Here is a 20,302-nt window from a genome sequence, read left to right on the forward strand (position 1 = left end):
TGGTGGGGCTAGGCAAAGGAAGGGAAGTGAAGGAAACGACAAAAGCGAGGGCGCAATGCAATGTGTAGCCAGTGGTGATGCAAAAATTTGCCGAAATGCCGAAATGCGGAAAGTACCAAATGGAAAAGCAAAGGTGAGCGTGACTGGATTGCCTAATAGAGGTGGTGCTGATCAGCCACAAGTTCGAAAAAGGCAATATTAATTACTATTCCATGTGGCACTGTGCCTGTGTGGCGCAAAGGCGAGTCTTTTTGAATATTCGCTTCATTATTGACACCTGTCCATGCTACCAATCAACTTTGGTGCATGACATCGCTTGTACAGCTTCTACTTTTGGTAACTGGTTGATTTCTTTTATCATCTCCCGGTGTCATACATGAAAAATGTTTCATGTATGGACATGGCATTCCACGACATATTGTACCCCGCAAAAAGTACCTCATCTTAAAGCACACATTCCAAAGTACTATGTCACAAAGTTTTATATTTTGATGACCACTAGTTCTGGAGATATGAGCCAAACAAGAATGCTTGTATCATGCTTACTGTCAGCCACTGGCAGCCACACTGAAATCTGACCACATGGCTTGCACATGGTCAGTTTCTGAAAGGGAAAGTGAATTTCCCACGACATAATCTGCCTTTTCCTCAACAACCACTTCACCAATCACTCCGGTTTTTAGGGAGTAGGTAATACTTTCACACCCCTATCAGTCTGGATACTTTTGGAGGGCTTCCAAATAAGGAAATTCTCCAAAATTCTTGTTTTACTGTGGAGAAAGCTGAAGTGGCATTTGTTTCTTATAAATAGAACACTGTGCCTGACTGAGTCATATTTTGCTCCACATTTTCAAATTATTTTTCTATTCTTAGTCTCAAAAAGACCACTCTAGAATAATCTAGATTCCCAATAGATGATTCTGGCCTTTTGAATTTCTATTAGATATTTTGGTACTACCATTTGTAATTACCAACTAGGAAGGAGCCCCTATAGCCAAAAGGTATATGAGGAAGCCAACTTTCCACTTAATAAAAAAAAAAGCTTTTACTTACAAGCAGTCCCTGTAACAACCAAGAGTTAGCTACTCTGGCGCACACAGGAACACACTATAAAGAGAATGAAGAGGGAGTGGTTACCCCTTAGGATGCAGAGAGTTAGTTGGTATACAACAGGAGGACTCGCTGAGGAGTCTCCTGGATCTATTGGGGTTTATATACTACTACAGGGTTGTTTGTACATGTGTACTATACAGTTGATAGATACAGTGGCTGATGATGTCATGGGGCCTAGCCCGTATGACCAGCTCCACTGTGTGAGAGAGTTGTCTCCAAAATAAGAAGAAAGGCAACACGGCGTGAGAAAGGGGAAGTGCCACGTGGCATCATGTGTGAAAGCTATAGTACAAGGTTAAAGCGGAGAAATAAAAGTAAAGGGAAGGTCCGAAAATTGTGTTATTGTAACAGTCCCCACATAAGTGGACAACCACTCAGAAGTCAACTAGCTTTAGCCTAGGAAGCATACAAAAGGTATTGCCCATCCTAGGAAGCTTAGTCATCAAGCCACGTCTGTCACAAACAACAGTAGTCCAAGTGTGATTACAGTTTGTGATTGTTTATTATTTGCCACAAGTAGCTCTAGTATTCTATAGTCCATCTCAAACTTATATCAGTCATCTATTGATCTGGTGTAAGCTCATCTGCAGTCAGTCACTGAAGCATATTCAAGTATTGCTTCACCCTTCTATCGACCATCAGTGCATCATAGTTTATCCCTTATCAAGTGTAGGACACTATTATCTTTATCCTATTAGTCTCTCAACAAGTGAGGACTATCATTGACACACCTAGTGTTGGCTATATCTTGAAGCTAGTCACATAACGCTTCAAACTCACACGTACCCTCACACTTCTATTAACATACTACCACTTGTCCAGCTTAGGTTGTAAACTTCCGGTAACCCTAGGATAAAGAAGCTTTGGTAGCTATCCCATACCAAACACTTTATCAACAAGACACCGGGTCACCTCTTTAGCTCTCTTTTTGTGTGTCCAGGTACTTAGAATCCCAATAAATCTTTCTTTGCTTTGGTCTCTAAGCCTGTCTACTACCCACTCTGGGGTCCAAACTTCTTTTTTTTCTAGGTTTTGTTTTGGAGGGGTTCCTGACCTCCCTTCTACAGTCCCTGCCGTGTCTGTCTCTGTAGAGCTCGCTGCATCGGGTGTAGGTTCCTTTGTATCCGCCGCTAGAGCTGCACTTTCCAGTGATTTGCCTGCCGTTTGCACTGTGGTTGTCTTGTCACTGTACACCGTCTCTGCTGCAGTTGTACTTTTTTTTGCATCTTTTCTTTTATTTCTTATTTCTTTCTTTGTGTGTGTGTTAATAATTTTATTTTCTGTGCTGTCTGGTAAATTACATGGTTCCACACTTAGAGAAGAAAATCAATTCAAAACATTGTTTTTGGGCGCAGTCGGTTGATGCGGTACTGCTGGCCTCTTTAAAAACCCGCAAGGAGTTTTTCTCTCTCTGACGTTGAATTGAGGCTTTATTTGTGCGTCTTTGCACTCAAAGCTTTGATGTCCCTTTTCTCCGCATCTGTAGCATTGTCCCTCTGATCGGAACTTTGCCTTATCTACCTCCATTTTTTCACTGCTACCAGTGTAAGTGTAGCCAGTTCCGTCTTTCTTTTTCTCCGTTTTTGGTTCTGAGTTTTTCTCGGGTTGTCTCTTTCTGAATTTGGATCCCTTCTTTTCTTTCTCATGCTTTTCTCCAGATGTAATCTATCCGGATTAGCTCTCGCTTCCACTCTTGATAATTTCTTGGAATGTGCCCTCCATAGATTACCCAATCTACTAAGGGTTTGTTCATGTTCCGTCTCAATAATGAAACTAAGAACTCTTCATTTATTCTGTTGTTGTATCCCACCCACCTCTTTTTTTCTTCAAATCTTTTGAAGAAAGCCTGTGCGGTTTCATTGCCCTGTCTTAGGGTTAATATCTTGTTTTTCACACTTTCTTTTTCAGAGCTATCTTCAAATCATTCTTCCATTTTGTTGGCAAAGAACGGCCAACTTCTGTATGTGTCTTTAATGTCAAGCTCCAGCTGTTGGGCATCAACCCTATTTTCGAGCCAATCGGCCCTGAAGGCTGCGACTTCTCCTTCTTTCATAAAAGAAAGCACAAAGCTTATATTTTTTCTATCATCCCTAAAGTAGGCGATGTCATCTTCAAAATGTAAAAGTAGGGACTCTCTGAAAGCCCAGTACTTCTTCTTGTCTCCAGAGAAGTTTTCTGGCTTCTCTAGAGCTGTTCTAGTTCTTTCTACCCTTTCTGGGGGTGTTGTTATTCTTGTCTTTTTTAGCCTTTTCTCTAAGACGCTGACTTCTTCTAGCGCCTTGTCAAGTTGGGACTGATATAGGAGACGGGTCTCTTGGACTGCTTTCTTGACTTCTTGTTTTATGTATGCCTCCATGGAGACTTTTTTGGGTGGGGGAGTTTCTATTCTGGGTAATGAGTCCATCATTTCCCGCGTGAATTCATTGTCCGTGCTGCTGGATTGCTCTGGCTGATCTCAGTATCCTAAACCAGACATTTTCAAATTGTAATTGTTGTGGTGGGGGAGTTTCTTATTTGATCACGGGGGAGAGACTTCTGATTGGTGTGATGGTGGGGAGTGGGAATTGTTTTCTGAAAACGTAGTCTCTGGTGTAAATGTTTTGTTTGCTGATCCAAATGTAAAATTCTCTACTGAGCATAGAAGGAGTTCACCAGTGATAAGCTGGATCGGTACACCACTTCTAAGATCTCTAGTAGTCTATCTGTTTCTTTTTTAGTCAAGGTGACCCTCTTCTGTTCACCATTGACTATGTATATACGTGCTATTTTTTGTATTTACAACATTTTATGTAAAAGTTATAGTGATAAAACTAGGTCCAAATGTTTGTCTAGTTGTAACCGGCTTATTAAGCTCTCAGTTCTTCTCCCGACTGGCGGACGCAAATGCGTGGCCTGGTCAGAGGAAAGAGAAGGTTGAAACTATGTAAAAATGAGAAAATTCCAGTGGTTCCACACCAAAGGAATTATGATGATATAATGGTAACTAAAGGGGAATGGTTTAGAAGGAGTCTTGGGAGGTTGTTGGTGAGACGTTGGCAGGGAAGAATGATGTGATGGTATTGGGACATGTAGGGATATGGGTGAGGGGGATGATAGGTTGGTTTGTTCGGGGACGATAGAAGATGTTGAGTGTGATGAATATGATGATGAGTGTGATGGTTATTGGGATAGTTGCTGTTACGTTCATAGACGGTACTAGTGCAGTTGTTGATTGTATTAGATCCCTACACCTTATGCCGAACAAATGGAGGTGTGAGGCTCAAATCAAACAAGTAGCGTCAAGTATCAATGTATAGGAAGTAATCAACAACTGAAGAATGTATGTACATGAGTAGCATATATATATTTCTGAAAATCAGCCATGAGGCGCTGACTGATGTACTACGTCATAGTCTAGACTTTGGTCAGGTGACAGTAAGGTCACATGATGAATATAATTAACTACTTTGCTTGCATAATGGGTCATGTGATAGTATGATCACGTAACCCATTATGATAAGATGTTTCAAGATTAGATAAGTTTTGATTCAAATCGTGACAATAAGGGTGATAATGATTGGGATAGCTGCTAATATGCTCATAGATGGTATCATTGCAAGTTGTTGATTATGTCAAGACCTTGCTTTACGCTGGAAAAACCCAAAAGCAAGACAAGTCAAGGAATCAAATAATAGTGTCAATAGCAATATATAAAAGGTAATCAACAGCTAGAGAATGTATGTACATGAACTAGCTGTATATATAGTGTCTGAAGTATCTGCCATGAGGCGCTGACTGATGTTCTATGTCATAGTCCAGTTTGTGCGTCAGGAGCCTGCTATCACTGGGAACCTCGTCACCTCATCATTTCATCGTTCTCAAAACTGCCTTGTGCTACAATTAGCAAGGTAGTGCCCATCTATACTCGTCATAAAAGCCCCTATTTTCTATAGTTCAACTATCCCTCCTCCTCAAAACTCACACCCATACATCTCTGGGTTTTACATTCGAAGGATCATCATACATACCACCCCACGAACAACCAGACCACTACACTGTTCTAGGAGGCAAAGCCCATACACAAGTTCTGTGGAATCTGGGAGGATTGTATGTTAGTTTGTTTTTGTGTGTGGTTTTCTAACGACAGTTCTCATCATCAACATCGGCTAGTTGTTAGGCTGTAGTGCCATAAGCGTGGATCTGATACATAACATCTGGGATTGACGTGTCTTTGACATTCAAAAAGTCAAACTGTAGAATTCTATCCCCCTCTTTAAGGTTGACCTCAGGGCAATATGTCTCTAGATCTTCTTCTGGTTCTAAGAATTGTATCATCATGTTGCAATTGCTCAGACGTCTGTTGAATTCTAATTTTAACACGTTCCAGTCAATTGTGGGATTATGCTTCTTTAACCATTCATAGCCTAAGAACATCCAGCCAGTTCCAAGATTGGTAACGGCTAGCTGGAGTCTTCCAGCGTGGTCATTTATCTCCACTAATAGTTCTATAAATTCTTTAATGCTTGTGTACTGATTAAGGATGCCGTTGGCATTGTATACTGGTATGGGTCTAGGGATTTTTTGCCTTTCATATCCCTGTTCTTCAACAAATTTAGAGCCTATGCAACTTCCTGTGCAGCCGCTGTCTAATAACGCATCTATCATTGTTGATTTGTGTGTTCCGAGGTTTGTGAGTCTACAGATAACATTCATTTGGTTTCCTTGCTTTGTGCTCAACATCGGATCTGTCTTGCTCTGGAAATGGGGAAAGCACTGCTCACTCTTCAAACCAAACATCCACCATAAGTTGTCTTCAGACTTGTCACAAAATTCTTCTACACCTTCCTTCCACTCAAGCTGGGGCATGAATTCAAAGTCAATGCTTGGCAAATCTTTATGCTGTGGCTCTGGAGACAAATGAAGTTGGTCATAAATGGTGCACTTTAAAGTGCTAACCTGATCCATAGTAGCTAACTTTTCTAGAGCATCACCTTTGGTATACCTGAAAATATGAATAATAAATAAATGCAAACGCACAAATTTTTCTAATGATCCCAAACTCACGCATTTTGTTGCTTTTGCCTGAATGAATGATCCAAGCCCATTGCACCAAGCATATCAACTAAGTGTTGATGTTGTTCCTCTACTTCCTTTACCAAGACTTTGTTAGCATATCTCTCAAGAAGAGTGAGTAGCTTGTCATAATTGGACAAATAACACCGGATGTGAGCCACAAATGGGTCTTTGGTTTGAGCCAATTCTAAGGCACAAATATGGATATTGTTCACTGTTAAGGTCTTTCCTATATTGGTTCCATGTACAAGCTATTACACTATTGAGGAAGTCCTGCACATTATCCTTGAACCCATTGACACCAAACATCCCGTACATAAGGCTTGCATAAGTATTGCTTACTTCATCAGGAAAAACACTTTGGCTATATAGCAGAGGCAATACTATTTATGCTATTGTAGCTCTAATATTGCTATATAGCAAAGGAAATATTGTTTATGCTATTACAGCTCTAATAGTACTAATGTAGCAGAGGAAATACTAATATAGCTCTAATAGTATTATATAGCAGAGGTATTACTATAAATGCTACTATAGCTCTTATAGTACTATAAGTTTGAGCACACATAGCACCAGTATAATGTTATATAGCTAGCCAAGGCATTATAATGGCTCTTATAGTTCTAATAGCCTATATAGCTGTTAAGACATGGTATATTTTCATAGCAATGCTTTATAAGTTGTGATAATATGTAAAAAAAATAACAAGTCCATGGAAGGTCAATATATTTCACATGTATAGTATATTTTGTAAGTCTTTATGGTGTAGTGGATAAATGTGTGGTATGCGGCTGTAGATTAATTGGTCAGCAAAAAAGCGGACCAGCAGGTTGAGAGTTCAGACCTTGTGTGTGTGATTATTCTTTTAAATCAACCACAAGCTCTCTCATAGCTCATATAGTCAGCTATATGCTTTAAGTGCTATAAAAGGCTATAGCCAACTATAAAAGTACTATAAGAGCATATTGTTCCTGAATAGATGTTGGGGTTTCTGTTGCAACTATGGTCACTTGATAAATAGACAGTAACACTTTATGAGACATCAGATTGTGATACTTTCTTGCACTTTGGGCCAGCCACTTGATTTGATTCAGCAAAGTGGTGCATGGTGGTGTTTCTTTATGTTAGGGTGTCAAAATGCATGCTGAACAATGGGGTATAGTTAATACACTTGGAATGTGCAAGCCTGGTAACACGGAGGTTTTTGGATATGTAAGTAGTTTCTGATAAGCCCATTTATGAACAGGTTTGAGACATATTCTGATAAAGAGGTTCTGAATGATGAATACCAAGTTACACTGTTGAAGCATACAATTGTATTGGAAATGGTAACTACAATACAGGCATATATATATACTTGTCTACTTTAGGGTAAGCATTTGTGTTTAACAAACAATGACAGGTGAAACCATAATAGGTAACAATATGTGGGAAAGTAAAGGTAAGTAGCAGTGTATAGCTACTTTAGAAAGGAAATAAAGTCCATAGAGAACATAGTTCGTAATATTACCCACTTTTTAGGTTCAGACTGCTCCGAAGTCTCCTAGTTCTCCATCTATGTCGTACCCTGCGTCTTTGTTGAGGTTATTATGCTCGTTGTTTAATCCCCAGCTATCTGCTACAAAGGGTAAGTTGTGTTGCCAGTTGCATTCATTAGCTCAGTGTCTGGGTGCATCTAGACTGCATACAGAACAAGTATGGTAACAACAGTAAATGGCGCAATGACCATATTCTTGACAGGCATGGCGGCATCAAATACAAGGGCGACATCGCCATTTGGAAGAGGATGAGTGAGTAGAATTGGAGTAATCAGAAATTGGTGAGGGCCTCTTGCTCCCACAGTGAGGGGATTGGGCAGCGCCTTCATTGGTCCTCAACGACCTTCCATCCGGAGATGAGTCATTGTTTGACGTGGGAGTCAAGCTACAACTTGCTTGCTGGGCACAGGGTGTGCAACCTGAAGGGATAAGGAGTACCGACTCTGGGCGCTGGCAGCATAGTTGGTGGTTGCAATGGGGTGGAGGGTGTTGGAGGAGGGGCATTGTTAGTCGTGTAGGAATTGATATGCCCTGCGATTCTTCTACTACATTGGCTACGGGGACTATTGAGTCAGTTATGGAGGAATGTGCTGGGGATGGAGGAGCGGGCCCAGGTAGAATGAGATCTGGCAACAATGGGCAAGATGCTGGTTGAGACTGCTGCGGTGAACGTGGGTGGTGTCGCCCTGGAAATGGATGTCCCGTTGTCAATGATGAGAACTGTTGTTAGAAAACCACACACAAAACAAACTAACACACAATCCTCCCAGATTCCACAGAACTTCTTTATGGGCTTTGCCTCCTAGAACAGTGGGTGTTCTGGTTGTTCGTGGGGTGGTATGTATGACAATCCTTCAAAGTAAAACCCAGAGATGTATGAGTGTGGGTTTTGAGGAGGAGGGATAGTTGAACTATAGAAGATAGGGGCTTTATAATGAGTATAGACGAGCACTACCTTGCTAATTATAGCACAAGGTAGGTTTGAGAACAACAATATGACAAGGTAACGAGGTTCCCAGTGATAGCAGGCTCCTGACGCACAGACTATAGTGCTCAGAAGGAATCTAATCAAAAGGGATGACAATGACTTTCAAAAGTGACGAGTGACGATGACAGCAGATAACAGTGGTAGCAGTGGGAAGTGTTTTTACATAGGCTCATACCCAGCCAGATCACCAGGTTTAATTTCAGTTACTAGCCGAAATTGTCTTCAAGCACAACCAGTGAATGGCTGGGACCAGTCGTCGCCATTTTGTGAGGAGGACAAATTCCTCACCAAAGATGAGGTGGGGACTTAATTGTAGGGACTCAAAAGCCATAAGAAAATTTCCCCCAAGTTACTATACAAAAAAGCAATTTTGTAACTCGTAGAACACATTGAATATAGGAAATTTTTGCAACTTTTATTACAAGTGAACTTTGCCAGAAAATGGTAGTGACAGCGACAACAACCTCACCTCAAATTTTTCCAGAGAATATCTATTAACAAATAGTGATCTACTGGTTAGAAAAATGCTTTTTTGTATACCACGTTTTTGGCATTTTTTTCTGACTTCTGAGTCCCTACGACGAAGTCCCCACATCATCTTTGGTGAGGAATTCATCCTCCTCACAAAATGGTGACGAGTGGTCCCAGCCTGCTCGCAAGCTCGCAAATTCATATCGGCAAATATGATAAGCGCGAGCTAGCCCAGCAGGTTGGGGACGGGCCTAGTTTTTACAAGGTAAAATACAGGGGTTTATATAGTAAAAGAAAGGTAGGCTATGCACAATATAGCTGTGCAAAAAGAATGAGAAAGAACATGAAGGAAGGAATGTACACTGACAAATCCTGCATAGGTAGTACAGAATAAGATCATCAAAATAAGGAAAAGAAAGGGATAGAACAATAAATGCTGTGTAAGTAATGTCACAGGTTTGTACAGCCATAAAATAAAGTCCAATAACAGAAAGAGAGCAAGAAAATTGTGATGTCATGAGAAGATACAGTAAAAAAGGATAAAGCAAAAAAATATCAGTATCAACACAGTTCCTTTATTGTCAGTCAGGCATTCTAAAAAATATGTGTCCATAAAAATGATTCAAAAATCAAAAATAATCGCACTGTAAATGAATGTTCTGCTGAAAAAAAAGGAACTGGAGCCACCGGTCCACCACCTAGTCCAAATCCAATGTTCCATGGCCTTATCAATGGACTGGTTATATTGGACCACCTGGTCAAACGAGGGAGGGAGGGGAGTAGTTCCAATTTGGAACAAGTGAGTCCCAGGCAGCGTGTGGTAACTGTAGCTGTAGCGAAGACGTTGGATGAAATATAAGTGTACCCAAGTGAATGGGACAGCAATGTACATAGGCAACGCAAGGGGATGAACCTTCTCCAGCTCAAAAACTACCCACCCACGCTCCAACCAGGCGAGACAAGCGACCAATGATTTGATGGTATACGATGGAAGATTGATGTCATGAGAATGGACCTGTTGCCCAATTTGGACTGGCCACTGGGGCTTTGCTGATATCAGCAGTGGCACATGGTGGTCGACGGATTGGCAACGGAAGCAGATGGAGAGTGGTGACATCAGGTATGGTGGGGGAGCAAAGAAGACAAGTAGGAGGAGGGTGGAGGTGACGAGGAAGTGAACTAGAATGGGGATCCAGAAGCGACCATCAGGTGAGAATAAAAAAGAGAGCAAGGTCCCATGATGGGGCTGAGTAAAGAAAAAAAGTAAGGGAGAACAACAAAAGCAAGGGTGCGATGTGTAGCCAGTGGCAACGCAAAAATTTGCTGCAATGCCAAAACACGGAAAGTACTGAATGGAAAAACAAAGGTGAGCACGACTGGATTGCCTAATAGTGGTGGTGCTGATCAGCCACAAGTTCGAAAAAAGCAATATTAATTACTATTCCACATGGCACTGTGCCTGTGTGGCGCAAAGGCGAGTCTTTTTGAAAATTTGCTTCATTTTTGACACCTGTCCATGCTACCAATCAACTTTGGTGCATGACAACGGTAAAAGGCAAAAAAGTCAATTGAAATAGCCATGCAAGGCTGGGAGGGTGCTGCGGGAAATAGGCCGTGATGAACAAACGCCTGTGGAAGAATAGAGCAGCTACAGCTCATGATATTGATGTGGGAAAAACCTGAAAATATATGAGTAAGAACCAAGAAAGAAATAATAGACACATATGGTGAAAAAAAAAGACAAACAAGTGATGTTTGCTTCCAAACACAATCAGGATGTACGCAGAGCAAAATTGTGTCGCAAGTAGTTACCAGAGGTTTTCCGAGAGTCTTCGCAAAGTAATTGAGTTGCAGGGTAATAAGCATTGGAATGAGTGCCTTCCAGCTATTGTACAAACAGTTTGCTGAGATATCAGGAAGTGTTTGATGTATTGCAGGTGCATCTGTAGGTAGTTCCATGCAATCTGGGCCTTCAAATAATTGAGGACTTGCAGTATCATTACAATTCATGGATTCATGAATCTCCCTTATTTCCTGCTTGGTCTCCGGATTAGACTCCATATCTGGTGGCTTCAGATTCATGAGTAACTCTATCTTGTGTAGTAGTCAACACCATTTATTTTTTTGGCCTGAAATTTCAACAAGTGTTTGGGTTTTCCTCTTGTTACGGGGTTTGTGTGAGCTAACAAAATGATAACCAAGTCCTGAGGACGTTGGTTGAGCTCCACGAGTATCTGGGAGGGGGGGCATGGTGAGTGCAGGCGAGAGGAAAATATAATTTACCGTGAGAAGGGGAAACATGACTGCCTTATTATTTTGAGTCAATACATTACCATTACTAGCGACAAGGCTCACAGTTCAAGACATTGGAGACACTTTCGAGAGGTGAGGCGGGAGGCACTGGAGATGAATGAAATCTATTTTTAGATTGCACGGATGCTGGTGCTGGTCTGGGCCGACGGGATGTTCAGTCTCTGAGACTGATTCCCCCCAACAAAAGAACCCATTCTGAAAGACCGGAAATCCCTCCCAGAAGAGCTGTCTTAGGTGGGACCAGGTGCATTGAACCTATTATCGTGACATAGAGTAAATATCATAGAATCATTTGTTGTTACTGTGCTAATGGGACCAGAAATCATTGTATTGTCTATTCGTGACCCCATTTACATTTCCTGTGTCCAATGATGTACAAGCAATTCCAGAATGCTCTGACTCTAGGCTACAATGGCTCATCTAGGGCAAGTCACTGAGGAGGGTTAAACTGTGCAAAAGGGATACTATCCCCAGCCAGTTGCTTTTAAAAGGCCCAAAAATCAAACCATATGGTCCTATATATGCCAGTAGAATCTAATGGCGTCCAGTGAAAGTATATTCAAACCTACAGGTGAATCTGAGCCCGAAGGGCCTGAAAGGCCACAGGAAGTATTTCATGCAGGCAACGAACCTAAACCAATGTTCGTCACAAGTCTCATGCACCTCCGAACATGCGAACTTAAGTGTGACAAGGTCACACTCAACATGGCACGAACCTAGCTTCACAACTCTACAGTATCATGGATGTCCGGACGCGTAATCAGGCCTTGGAGGCTTCGTAGAGTAGTTTTGTCTGGATGATAGCCTGACCTCCGAGCTCCAAGGCCCCAAGGCCGGATTTTTGTCCGGATGGTAATCTACCCTCTATAGGGATTATCAGAAGTCCTATGCTAGCACGGATTTTCTGTCTTGCAAATGTATGGAAAGTCACTAGGTATACAGCCCTAAATACACGAAGTCTATCGTTTGCGATTAGTTGAAACAGAAACCATGGAACCTCATGGTTTCCCAAAGCGAACGATCCAGGTCTCGGGACATGCCTTCGTCCCTGGAAGTAATCTCATTTTCTGAAATTCCTCATCTTTCTCAAGCCCTTTGAATAATGTCGTGTCCCCAAGCCAATCAATCCGCTTCATCCGCTTGTCTTTATCTTTCTCCTCTCTCAATTTTGCAGCTTTCTCGATCGCTTCTTTCCGCGACTTCTCGACTATTGCAAGGCCCCACTCAGAGTCGGCGATCGGTTCTTGCAAAGCGGAGTAGATAGCATCCCAGACCATACCACATGTGACAATCGAGTTTGCAGGCGTTTTTATGTCTATGGTCCAGGGAAAAGCTTTTGAAATGATACGGAAGGCTGATGATGGCTTTATGAGAGCAGGGGCGTGATAGACGTCAGAGTACGTGTTCGACAGAATGCCTTCGTTGGTTGGTTTCCGGATGTCATATCGCACCAGAGTCAGGTCGGAAGCCAAAGCAGGGTGAAGATTGGGATATTTTCCGGTCCGCGCGTGGCCACCTGTAAATTGCACTCTAGAAAAAGATCATTTGATTCAATCAAATAGTGCCACTCACCGAATGGTCTCCAGCCTGTATGTTGAGGCCCTTGGTGGTAAACATTGTGGCCATAATAATTGGGAGGAAGGTATACGTGAGGATTATGTGGGGTGTACCACCCGTTTTGCCAACCGCGTGGATCCATTGCACAGTTCGAAAAGGGGGATCGATGTGATTGATTCGAGAATGGCGAGAGTAGAGATTAAATATGCGGGGAGGCACTGCAGGGTGCAAAGTGCAGATCAAGATGTGTAACCTCGTTTGGAGTGCTGTCTCTTCAGCAGGCTCTCAGGCTCCCGCTACCATAACACTCTGGGAAGAAGGCAGAGCGCTCGTCTATAAGTATGACTATCGCAACCGTGGCTGATCATGCATCGATTATGTATGACAGTTCCATGACTGATGTTTCGTCACCTTGGCGTTAGTATGGCTGTACTACCAAATGGTACCGGGGCTGTCCTATGTGGCAAAATTCACGTGACAGGGGCAGCATTTTCGAATCCAAGCATCGAGTTATGAAGCTACAGCTATCAAGAGGAGACTAGTCGACTTGTCGTGGACGATGATGCATAGCTGCGAGTCCTGAAAGGCGCGTACGAGACATCGATGCACTCAAAATAGATACAACATCAACTCGATCTGAACGGAAATCGTATGATATCGACTGTCGTATCAGCAATTTGGTTTGAATGGGGAGACTACAGATACCGTAAGGCGACAACCCACCATGTCAACACTGGGCAACCGGATCATAATATTAGTCACTCGAAGGATGAAGCATGTCCTTTGGCAAAGAAAGTGAAGGACTTAGCGTTAATGAAGCCAAATATAAAAATTTCTTCACATCTCACCGAGTTTGGCAATACAAAAGCAAAAACATTCAAGTTGTTGAACATTTGATGAAAACACCGCATGCCAGCCTGAGCCAACCTTTAACGCTTCAACAACTGAGCGCTGAGCAGAATCGGAGATAGGTTAGAAGGGGGCACAAGCCGGAAATAGCTCAGCTAAAATTGATTTCGTCGGACAGCATCAAATGTCGCACAGGCTCGAGGAATACAAAGTAGAAGGATCTCCTAGTTTGAGTTTGAAGGCGTAAACATGAGAAAAGGGAACACCGCATCAGTGGCTCACTACTTTTGATTCTGAGTTTGAGGACCAAGTGGCAGCGTCGAAACATTCATAGGTTATAGTGATTTTTAGAATCACGAAAATGGTGCTGACCATGAAATCAGAAAAAGTTATTAAGTGAATAACTCACCTAAGATCGAACGGAAATATCATAGCTGCGAAAACATTCCAGGCCTCAAGATGTCTAAAAGGTAAAACAGAGTGCTCAATTAAGCTTCCACTTATTTTTGACCTTTTGCCACGATTTTGACCGCACGGCCTTCAACTTGGTGGCTGGATAGGATGTATTTATTGAACATCGCCATACGATCTTGTAGCTTCACCGTGATCTCCGAACTTCAAGATTCCAGATATCAAGTTTCCACAGCAATGTATATGTCACGAAAGTCTTCAATATTACGGTGACATGTCGAGGTCATGTGAGAGAGTACGGTACTTGTTGGCGTGCGAAGTCGATCACTCGTCCATAGCATCTTGAGACAAAACCTTCGCGGATAAGCTTGTTAGTATCGTGCATCGTTCTCCTGCTGTGGACTCACCAGCTGCGACCCACTTGGTTTTTGTGATCCCCTTGGAGAAAGAAAATCAGGGATTGGTAATTGGCTCGGCTGTATGACTGAAGCACCCGATATGACGCTTATGTAACTCTACAAAAATCGGAGCATTTCTGGCCAGGCGAAGGCTCAGACTGCAGCTCATTTTTTTATTCCCTTACTTTCAACCATTACCATGTCGTTTTCAGCTTTGCGCGCTCCAGTTCGCAGGACCGCTTTTTCTGCGTCCTTCCGCAGGTCTGAATTGCGGTCCTCTTCGTTCCGCAAATTCTCGACCCCTCCTCCAGCAGCCAAGTCAAATGCCGCTCTTTACGCTGGGCTGGGTGTCGCTGCATTCGGTGGTATCGCTTTCTATCTGTACACATCCTCATCCGACACTTCCAAGGAAGCTGCCACCGCACTCAAATCTGGTGCTCAGGCCGCTAAAGTTGCCGCTAACTTCACTCCAACAAAGGAGGATTATCAGAAGGCATGCCCTCTCCTTTGCATTCAGCATCACATCTAACTTTCTCGTTTATTCAGGTATATAACCGCATCGCTGAAATTATCGACGAAGCAGGAGAATACGACGGTGTGCTAATTAGCATTGGTGTTATCTCGAGCACGTGTACTGACGCCTTCTTTCCAGATGGTTCTTTTGGTCCCGTAATCCTCCGTCTTGCGTGGCACGCCTCTGGCACGTATGACAAGTCTACGGGCACGGGTGGAAGGTCAGCCTATTAAAGTCCCTTGATTAGCATTTTACTAACGTTGTTCTAATTTAGTAACTATGCGACCATGCGATTCGAACCCGAGTCTCTCCATGGCGCGAACGCTGGCCTCTCCGTAGCCCGGGGCCTCATGGAGAAAGTTAAACAGGAGTTCTCTTGGATTAGCTACGGTGATCTCTGGACTCTCGGCGGTGTTGCGGCTGTTCAGGTGCCTTTCTGTCCAGATTCTTGACTTGACATGATTCTTACGTCATTTTTCACCGATAGGAAATGGCTGGACCGAAGATTCCATGGAGGGCAGGACGCATTGATGGCTTTGCGGAGCATGCCACCCCGGACGGCAGGCTTCCCGATGCTTCCCAGGGCGCCCCTCACATCCGGGATGTAAGTTAATACTTTTGGACCTTTTCATTGTAATACTGACGCACTTGAACGAAGATTTTCTACCGCATGGGGTAAGTTGTAGTGTTCCAGGCTTTTGCGTGAACTCCAGGTAAACCTATGTTGTGTTTAGCTTCAACGATCAAGAGATAGTTGCTCTTTGTGGCGCTCACGCTCTTGGCCGCTGCCACTCGAATCGGTAATCTGAGCCTGCTTATAAGTGCGCCATTTGACTTAATGTACCATCAGATCTGGTTACGAAGGTCCTTGGACTTTCTCACCCACAACGTTCACTAATGACTTCTACAAGTTGCTATTTGAGGAGAAGTACGTGTGTCGCCTCCAATTGATATTCTGTCTTACATAGACCTTCGCAATCCAGGTGGGTGTGGAAGAAATGGAGTGGACCCAAGCAACTTGAGGACAAAACCACCAAGTCTCTTATGATGCTACCGTGAGTTTTATTCTATTCACCGTGGATTATTATCTACGCTAACCTTACGTAACAGCACGGACTACGTTCTCACCCAGGATAAGAGCTTCAAGAAATATGCCAAAGCCTATGCTGATGACAACGACCTGTTTTTCAAGGAGTACGTTCTTTGCGTCACCTGGCCACTATCGTCTTCACTGACCCACCCCAACAGCTTCTCTGCTGCTTTCGCAACCCTCATGGAGCTCGGAGTGCCAACTCAGCAATTTGTCTCTTCTGAGCCCTGGACTCTGAAGACTCTCGACGAGCAGAAAGCGTGATTACTTCTTAGAGTCAAGTGTGGGTATATAGAGTAGACTACCGCTACCATTTCGCTACCGTGATCTAGATATATAATTACGATGTAGTGCATAGAATGCTACTGTCTTGTTGGAAATCTTGACATACATTTTTACTTCAGTACTTCATTTTGCATCAATCATTGCAATTTCGGAGACGTATTCTAGAGTTTTACAGTGAGTTTGCAGGATGTAGAAGATCGCTGAGCGCCAAAGAGCTTACGTAGCCATGATCTGGGCCGGAAAAGGTAATGACCCCAAGTCGCTTATGGTTGGTGACGGTGTTGTAGGCGTTTGCACTCGCACTTGAACGAATCTCTCAGTAATTGGCCTGCAGGATCTACTGGCTCGCCCACTATTCTGTCTACCTGGGGATTTGATTGTACAGCTCGCTCATGTCTTCAAGTATCAACACTCCAGTTCCAACGACGCTCGCATATAACATCGCGGGATGCTCAGAACATAGCGGACGATATGTTGCGGAGAACATAATGGTAGATACTCCTTATGACCAGACTAGCCGGTGGAGTGGAGCACATCAGGAGCCAAATATGAAGCAATGGATGCTCCTACGCTTGGATAACCTGAGCGTCGTCAGTGAGTAAATCTATAGTGGCTTAAAGAGGGTTGATGTTCATTCTTCTGCATCTTAGAAAGCATCACTTTCGGAAAGGTTCGTCGTGTGTTCTGCTCTTGCTAATCCTGATGTCCTCACTCTAATCCACCCCCTCAGTTCCACAAAAGTATGCGCGCTAGCCAGTTCAGTCTATCTCCATCTTCATGCCACTCACATTTCTATGGGACATATAGCACACCCTTGTAATATGAAAGAATTCAAGCTTTATGTTGGGTTGCATCAAGATCATATGACAGAAGTTCTCCATTGTGGCCTCAAGAATGACACTGTTGCAGAGACCTTTGCGGTAAGGCATGTCAATAATATGGGCATATGTTTTCCTACCCGCTTTATCAAAATCGTGCCATTATCGTAAGACCTTCTTTTCCCCCATGTTTCGCATATCAACAATTAAATATGATATACCTGTATAGCGCCCATGGGCAAAGCTTCCATACTTCCATCTGGTTTGTTTCCTTGCTGGGTATCGCAGACCCTTCGTATGTAGAGCAAATCTGTGCAAGATATGACGACGTAAGCATATCCTCTGATGCTCGCGGTTCTCACTAATAACTATGTCTTCATGTAGTATCGTGAATCGATTGTTCTCCGTCATGTCCTGAAGCATCTCCGCCAACGTCGCCTTTTAACGCCCTATCATTCAATTTTATCGAGCTCAAATTTTGAACCTGAACACCCTTTGGTTACATCTCTCTATTCACATCTCGTTCTCCAAGGAAATTGGAAGGAGTGCGAATCCCTATTTTCTAAAGCTTCGGAGGCTGGACTGTTTACACCGTATATACGAGCATGCGAGCCCCATGCGAAGTGGACGAGACTCTATGGCGTAGACGCCGATGGCGATGCACCGTCAAAGCGAGGTGGGCACGCCATGTGCCTTGATCCTGACAACAACATGATATACCTATTCGGTGGATGGGATGGTCAGAAAAGTCTGGACGACTTTTGGGTGTACGACATCAAGAATGAAAGGTGGAAACAACTAAGCCATAGTACATCCCTGGAGAAAAACGGTCCTGTGGCAAGATCATGTCACAAAATGGTGTATGACACTAAGTCAGGTTGTATTTATCTATTGGGAAGACTTGGCGATGGGGATCTGGTACGACAAGATGATGAAACTGCGGCTGCTTCACAAACGCAGAACGGTGAGACGTCTGGTGGTTCTGCCGAAAGTGTGCCATCCGCTCCCACCCCATATTGTTCCGAGTTCTATCGCTATCACACTCGAGGACTCGATGCAGGGAAGTGGGATTTGTTGACTTTTGACACGGCCGTAAGTGTTTCTATTCTATAGATTCATAAAGTGATGTCACAGAGGTGATTCGCAGTCAGCAGGTGGTCCGCCACTCATCTTTGATCATCAAATGGTTATGGATTGTGATGCCCAAATACTTTATGTCTTCGGGGGTCGTGTAGTTGATGGGCATTGGGATTCGCCAAAGTACTCGGGTTTATACAGCTACAATGTACGAACCAGCAAATGGAAATTACTTCAGTCAGTACTTTTGCATTTCTGTCCAAGGATTATCCATATACGAACGTACATCTTACAGGCCTCTTAACGCATCATGCTCTCCTACCTCGCAAACTTCGATACTACCGCGCTTTGGTGAGTGTCAAATACTCTTAGACACACGCTGTTGTTTATTCATGCGTCTTTTGTCATTTTTCAGGTCACTCCATGGTTCTTGACTCTTCCTCCCATGTTCTTTTTATTTTTGCAGGCCAAAGGGACAATAAATATCTTTCCGATATGTACGCATACGACATCACTTCCAATGTAGTCACGGAGCTCTTTGGTAACTTCAGCACAAGCGGAGGGCCAGACGCGTGCTTCACCCAACGAGCAGTTATCGATGCCGGTGATAAGGAGATATATGTGTAAGCTTCGTGAATGACTTGATGTCCCACCCGATGTACTAATGAAAGTATAGGTTTTGTGGTTTGACAAGGGCACATCAGTCTTCAGCACTTACTGTACTCCAATTAGACGCTCCCAACTGGGTGTATCGATACGAAAATGCCGCACGTCCCGGAAAGTGGACGCAGATCCTTCCGGAGGTCTTGAGAGATGGTGAAGAAGGACTGGCTCAAGAACCGCTACCCCGGTATGCACATCAAGTAGTGTATGATGACAGTACGAGAACTGTATTTATGCATGGTGGAAATGCCGGAGAGGCAGAGGGAGCAGATTCAGGTGAAAATGTGGCGGAAACACACGAGGATGATGACGAACTGAAGAGTGACCATACTGGTGAACGAGATAGGCCTCTAACTAAGGAAACGAGACTGGACGATTTCTGGAGTATGACTTTGCAAAGGTATGAATGCTCGGTGATCTTAATGACAGATACTAACTAAGCATATTAATTTAGAATTTCCAGCAAAGAAGTAGTTAGGCGAGGAATCTACCAGATTCGAAAGCAACAGTGAGTAGTGTTAGTTGAATTTGATCCTTTTTTTTTTGATCGAGCAATGTGCAGATTTCGCGAAATGTGCGAGGAACAACCTGCTGTGAAGGCTCTCAGGTTCTTGCAGACAGAAGTATCTGCAGTCGTAGATCACAAATCTCCAAAGGAGGCATCCGTTTTCCGATCATTACTAGCACACCTGCTCTCCCCATCCGTCCCTTTGGCCAATCCGTCTGAGAAGGATTCTTCATCTCATATCACCGTGGACGAATCTAGTGATGCAGAGGCACCACCTAAGAAACGTTCGCGTCCGAATACACCTGATGAAGCTTGGACGAACCAGCTAGATGAGGATGATATAAGTACGGGAGGCGCTACATCATCTGACTCCACTGGGCGTCCGTCGTCTCCGGCGAAGCAGACTCGTGCAGTATTGTGTTTTGACGAAGATCCTGATGAGATCAGCAGACGTGCGGACACCTCGAAGCCACTTCTAGCAGAACGTTTCAAGCAGCGAACAGAAACTTTTGAGGGTCTACTGGAGCTCATAGGAGATGACGCTAAGCAGCCGGATGGGAGTTTGTTGGATCTGGTGGATGTTGACAATGGTTTGTAAAATCTGGTAAAAGAATGTGTTTCGCGTGATACTGTAGTCCAGGCGATTACTTGAACCAC

At 43.5% G+C, this 20,302-nt stretch overlaps 4 protein-coding genes across 4 annotated transcripts; 2 read left to right on the forward strand and 2 right to left on the reverse strand.

Annotated features, from left to right (window-relative positions):
* Positions 1–3,034: 3,034 nt before the first annotated feature.
* Positions 3,035–3,469, reverse strand: SERLADRAFT_437495 (uncharacterized protein; the record flags this gene model as incomplete). The annotated part of the gene is made up of 1 exon (XM_007317825.1): positions 3,035–3,469. The coding sequence occupies one exon, from the start codon at positions 3,467–3,469 to the stop codon at positions 3,035–3,037; it is 435 nt and encodes a 144-aa protein (XP_007317887.1).
* An 8,886-nt stretch (positions 3,470–12,355) lies between these two features.
* Positions 12,356–13,452, reverse strand: SERLADRAFT_466371 (uncharacterized protein; the record flags this gene model as incomplete). The annotated part of the gene is made up of 2 exons (XM_007317826.1): positions 12,356–12,991; positions 13,048–13,452. 2 exons carry the CDS (start codon positions 13,172–13,174, stop codon positions 12,474–12,476), a joined length of 645 nt encoding a protein of 214 aa, XP_007317888.1.
* Positions 13,453–14,626: 1,174 nt separating this feature from the next.
* SERLADRAFT_466376 (uncharacterized protein) lies at positions 14,627–16,713 on the forward strand (the record flags this gene model as incomplete). Its single annotated transcript, XM_007317827.1, has 11 exons — positions 14,627–15,183; positions 15,237–15,285; positions 15,343–15,424; positions 15,479–15,632; positions 15,692–15,808; positions 15,863–15,879; positions 15,939–16,004; positions 16,055–16,132; positions 16,188–16,259; positions 16,315–16,398; positions 16,453–16,713. 11 exons carry the CDS (start codon positions 14,890–14,892, stop codon positions 16,556–16,558), a joined length of 1,119 nt encoding a protein of 372 aa, XP_007317889.1.
* Positions 16,714–16,971: 258 nt separating this feature from the next.
* Positions 16,972–20,243, forward strand: SERLADRAFT_437499 (uncharacterized protein; the record flags this gene model as incomplete). The annotated part of the gene is made up of 12 exons (XM_007317828.1): positions 16,972–17,173; positions 17,230–17,249; positions 17,310–17,319; positions 17,387–17,564; positions 17,627–17,726; positions 17,782–18,489; positions 18,545–18,711; positions 18,770–18,825; positions 18,890–19,097; positions 19,151–19,537; positions 19,592–19,645; positions 19,700–20,243. 12 exons carry the CDS (start codon positions 16,972–16,974, stop codon positions 20,241–20,243), a joined length of 2,634 nt encoding a protein of 877 aa, XP_007317890.1.
* Between the last annotated feature and the right edge of the window lie 59 nt (positions 20,244–20,302).

The sequence above is a fragment of the Serpula lacrymans genome (assembly GCF_000218685.1).
Source record: "Serpula lacrymans var. lacrymans S7.9 unplaced genomic scaffold SERLAscaffold_6, whole genome shotgun sequence".
NCBI lineage: Eukaryota > Fungi > Basidiomycota > Agaricomycetes > Boletales > Serpulaceae > Serpula > Serpula lacrymans.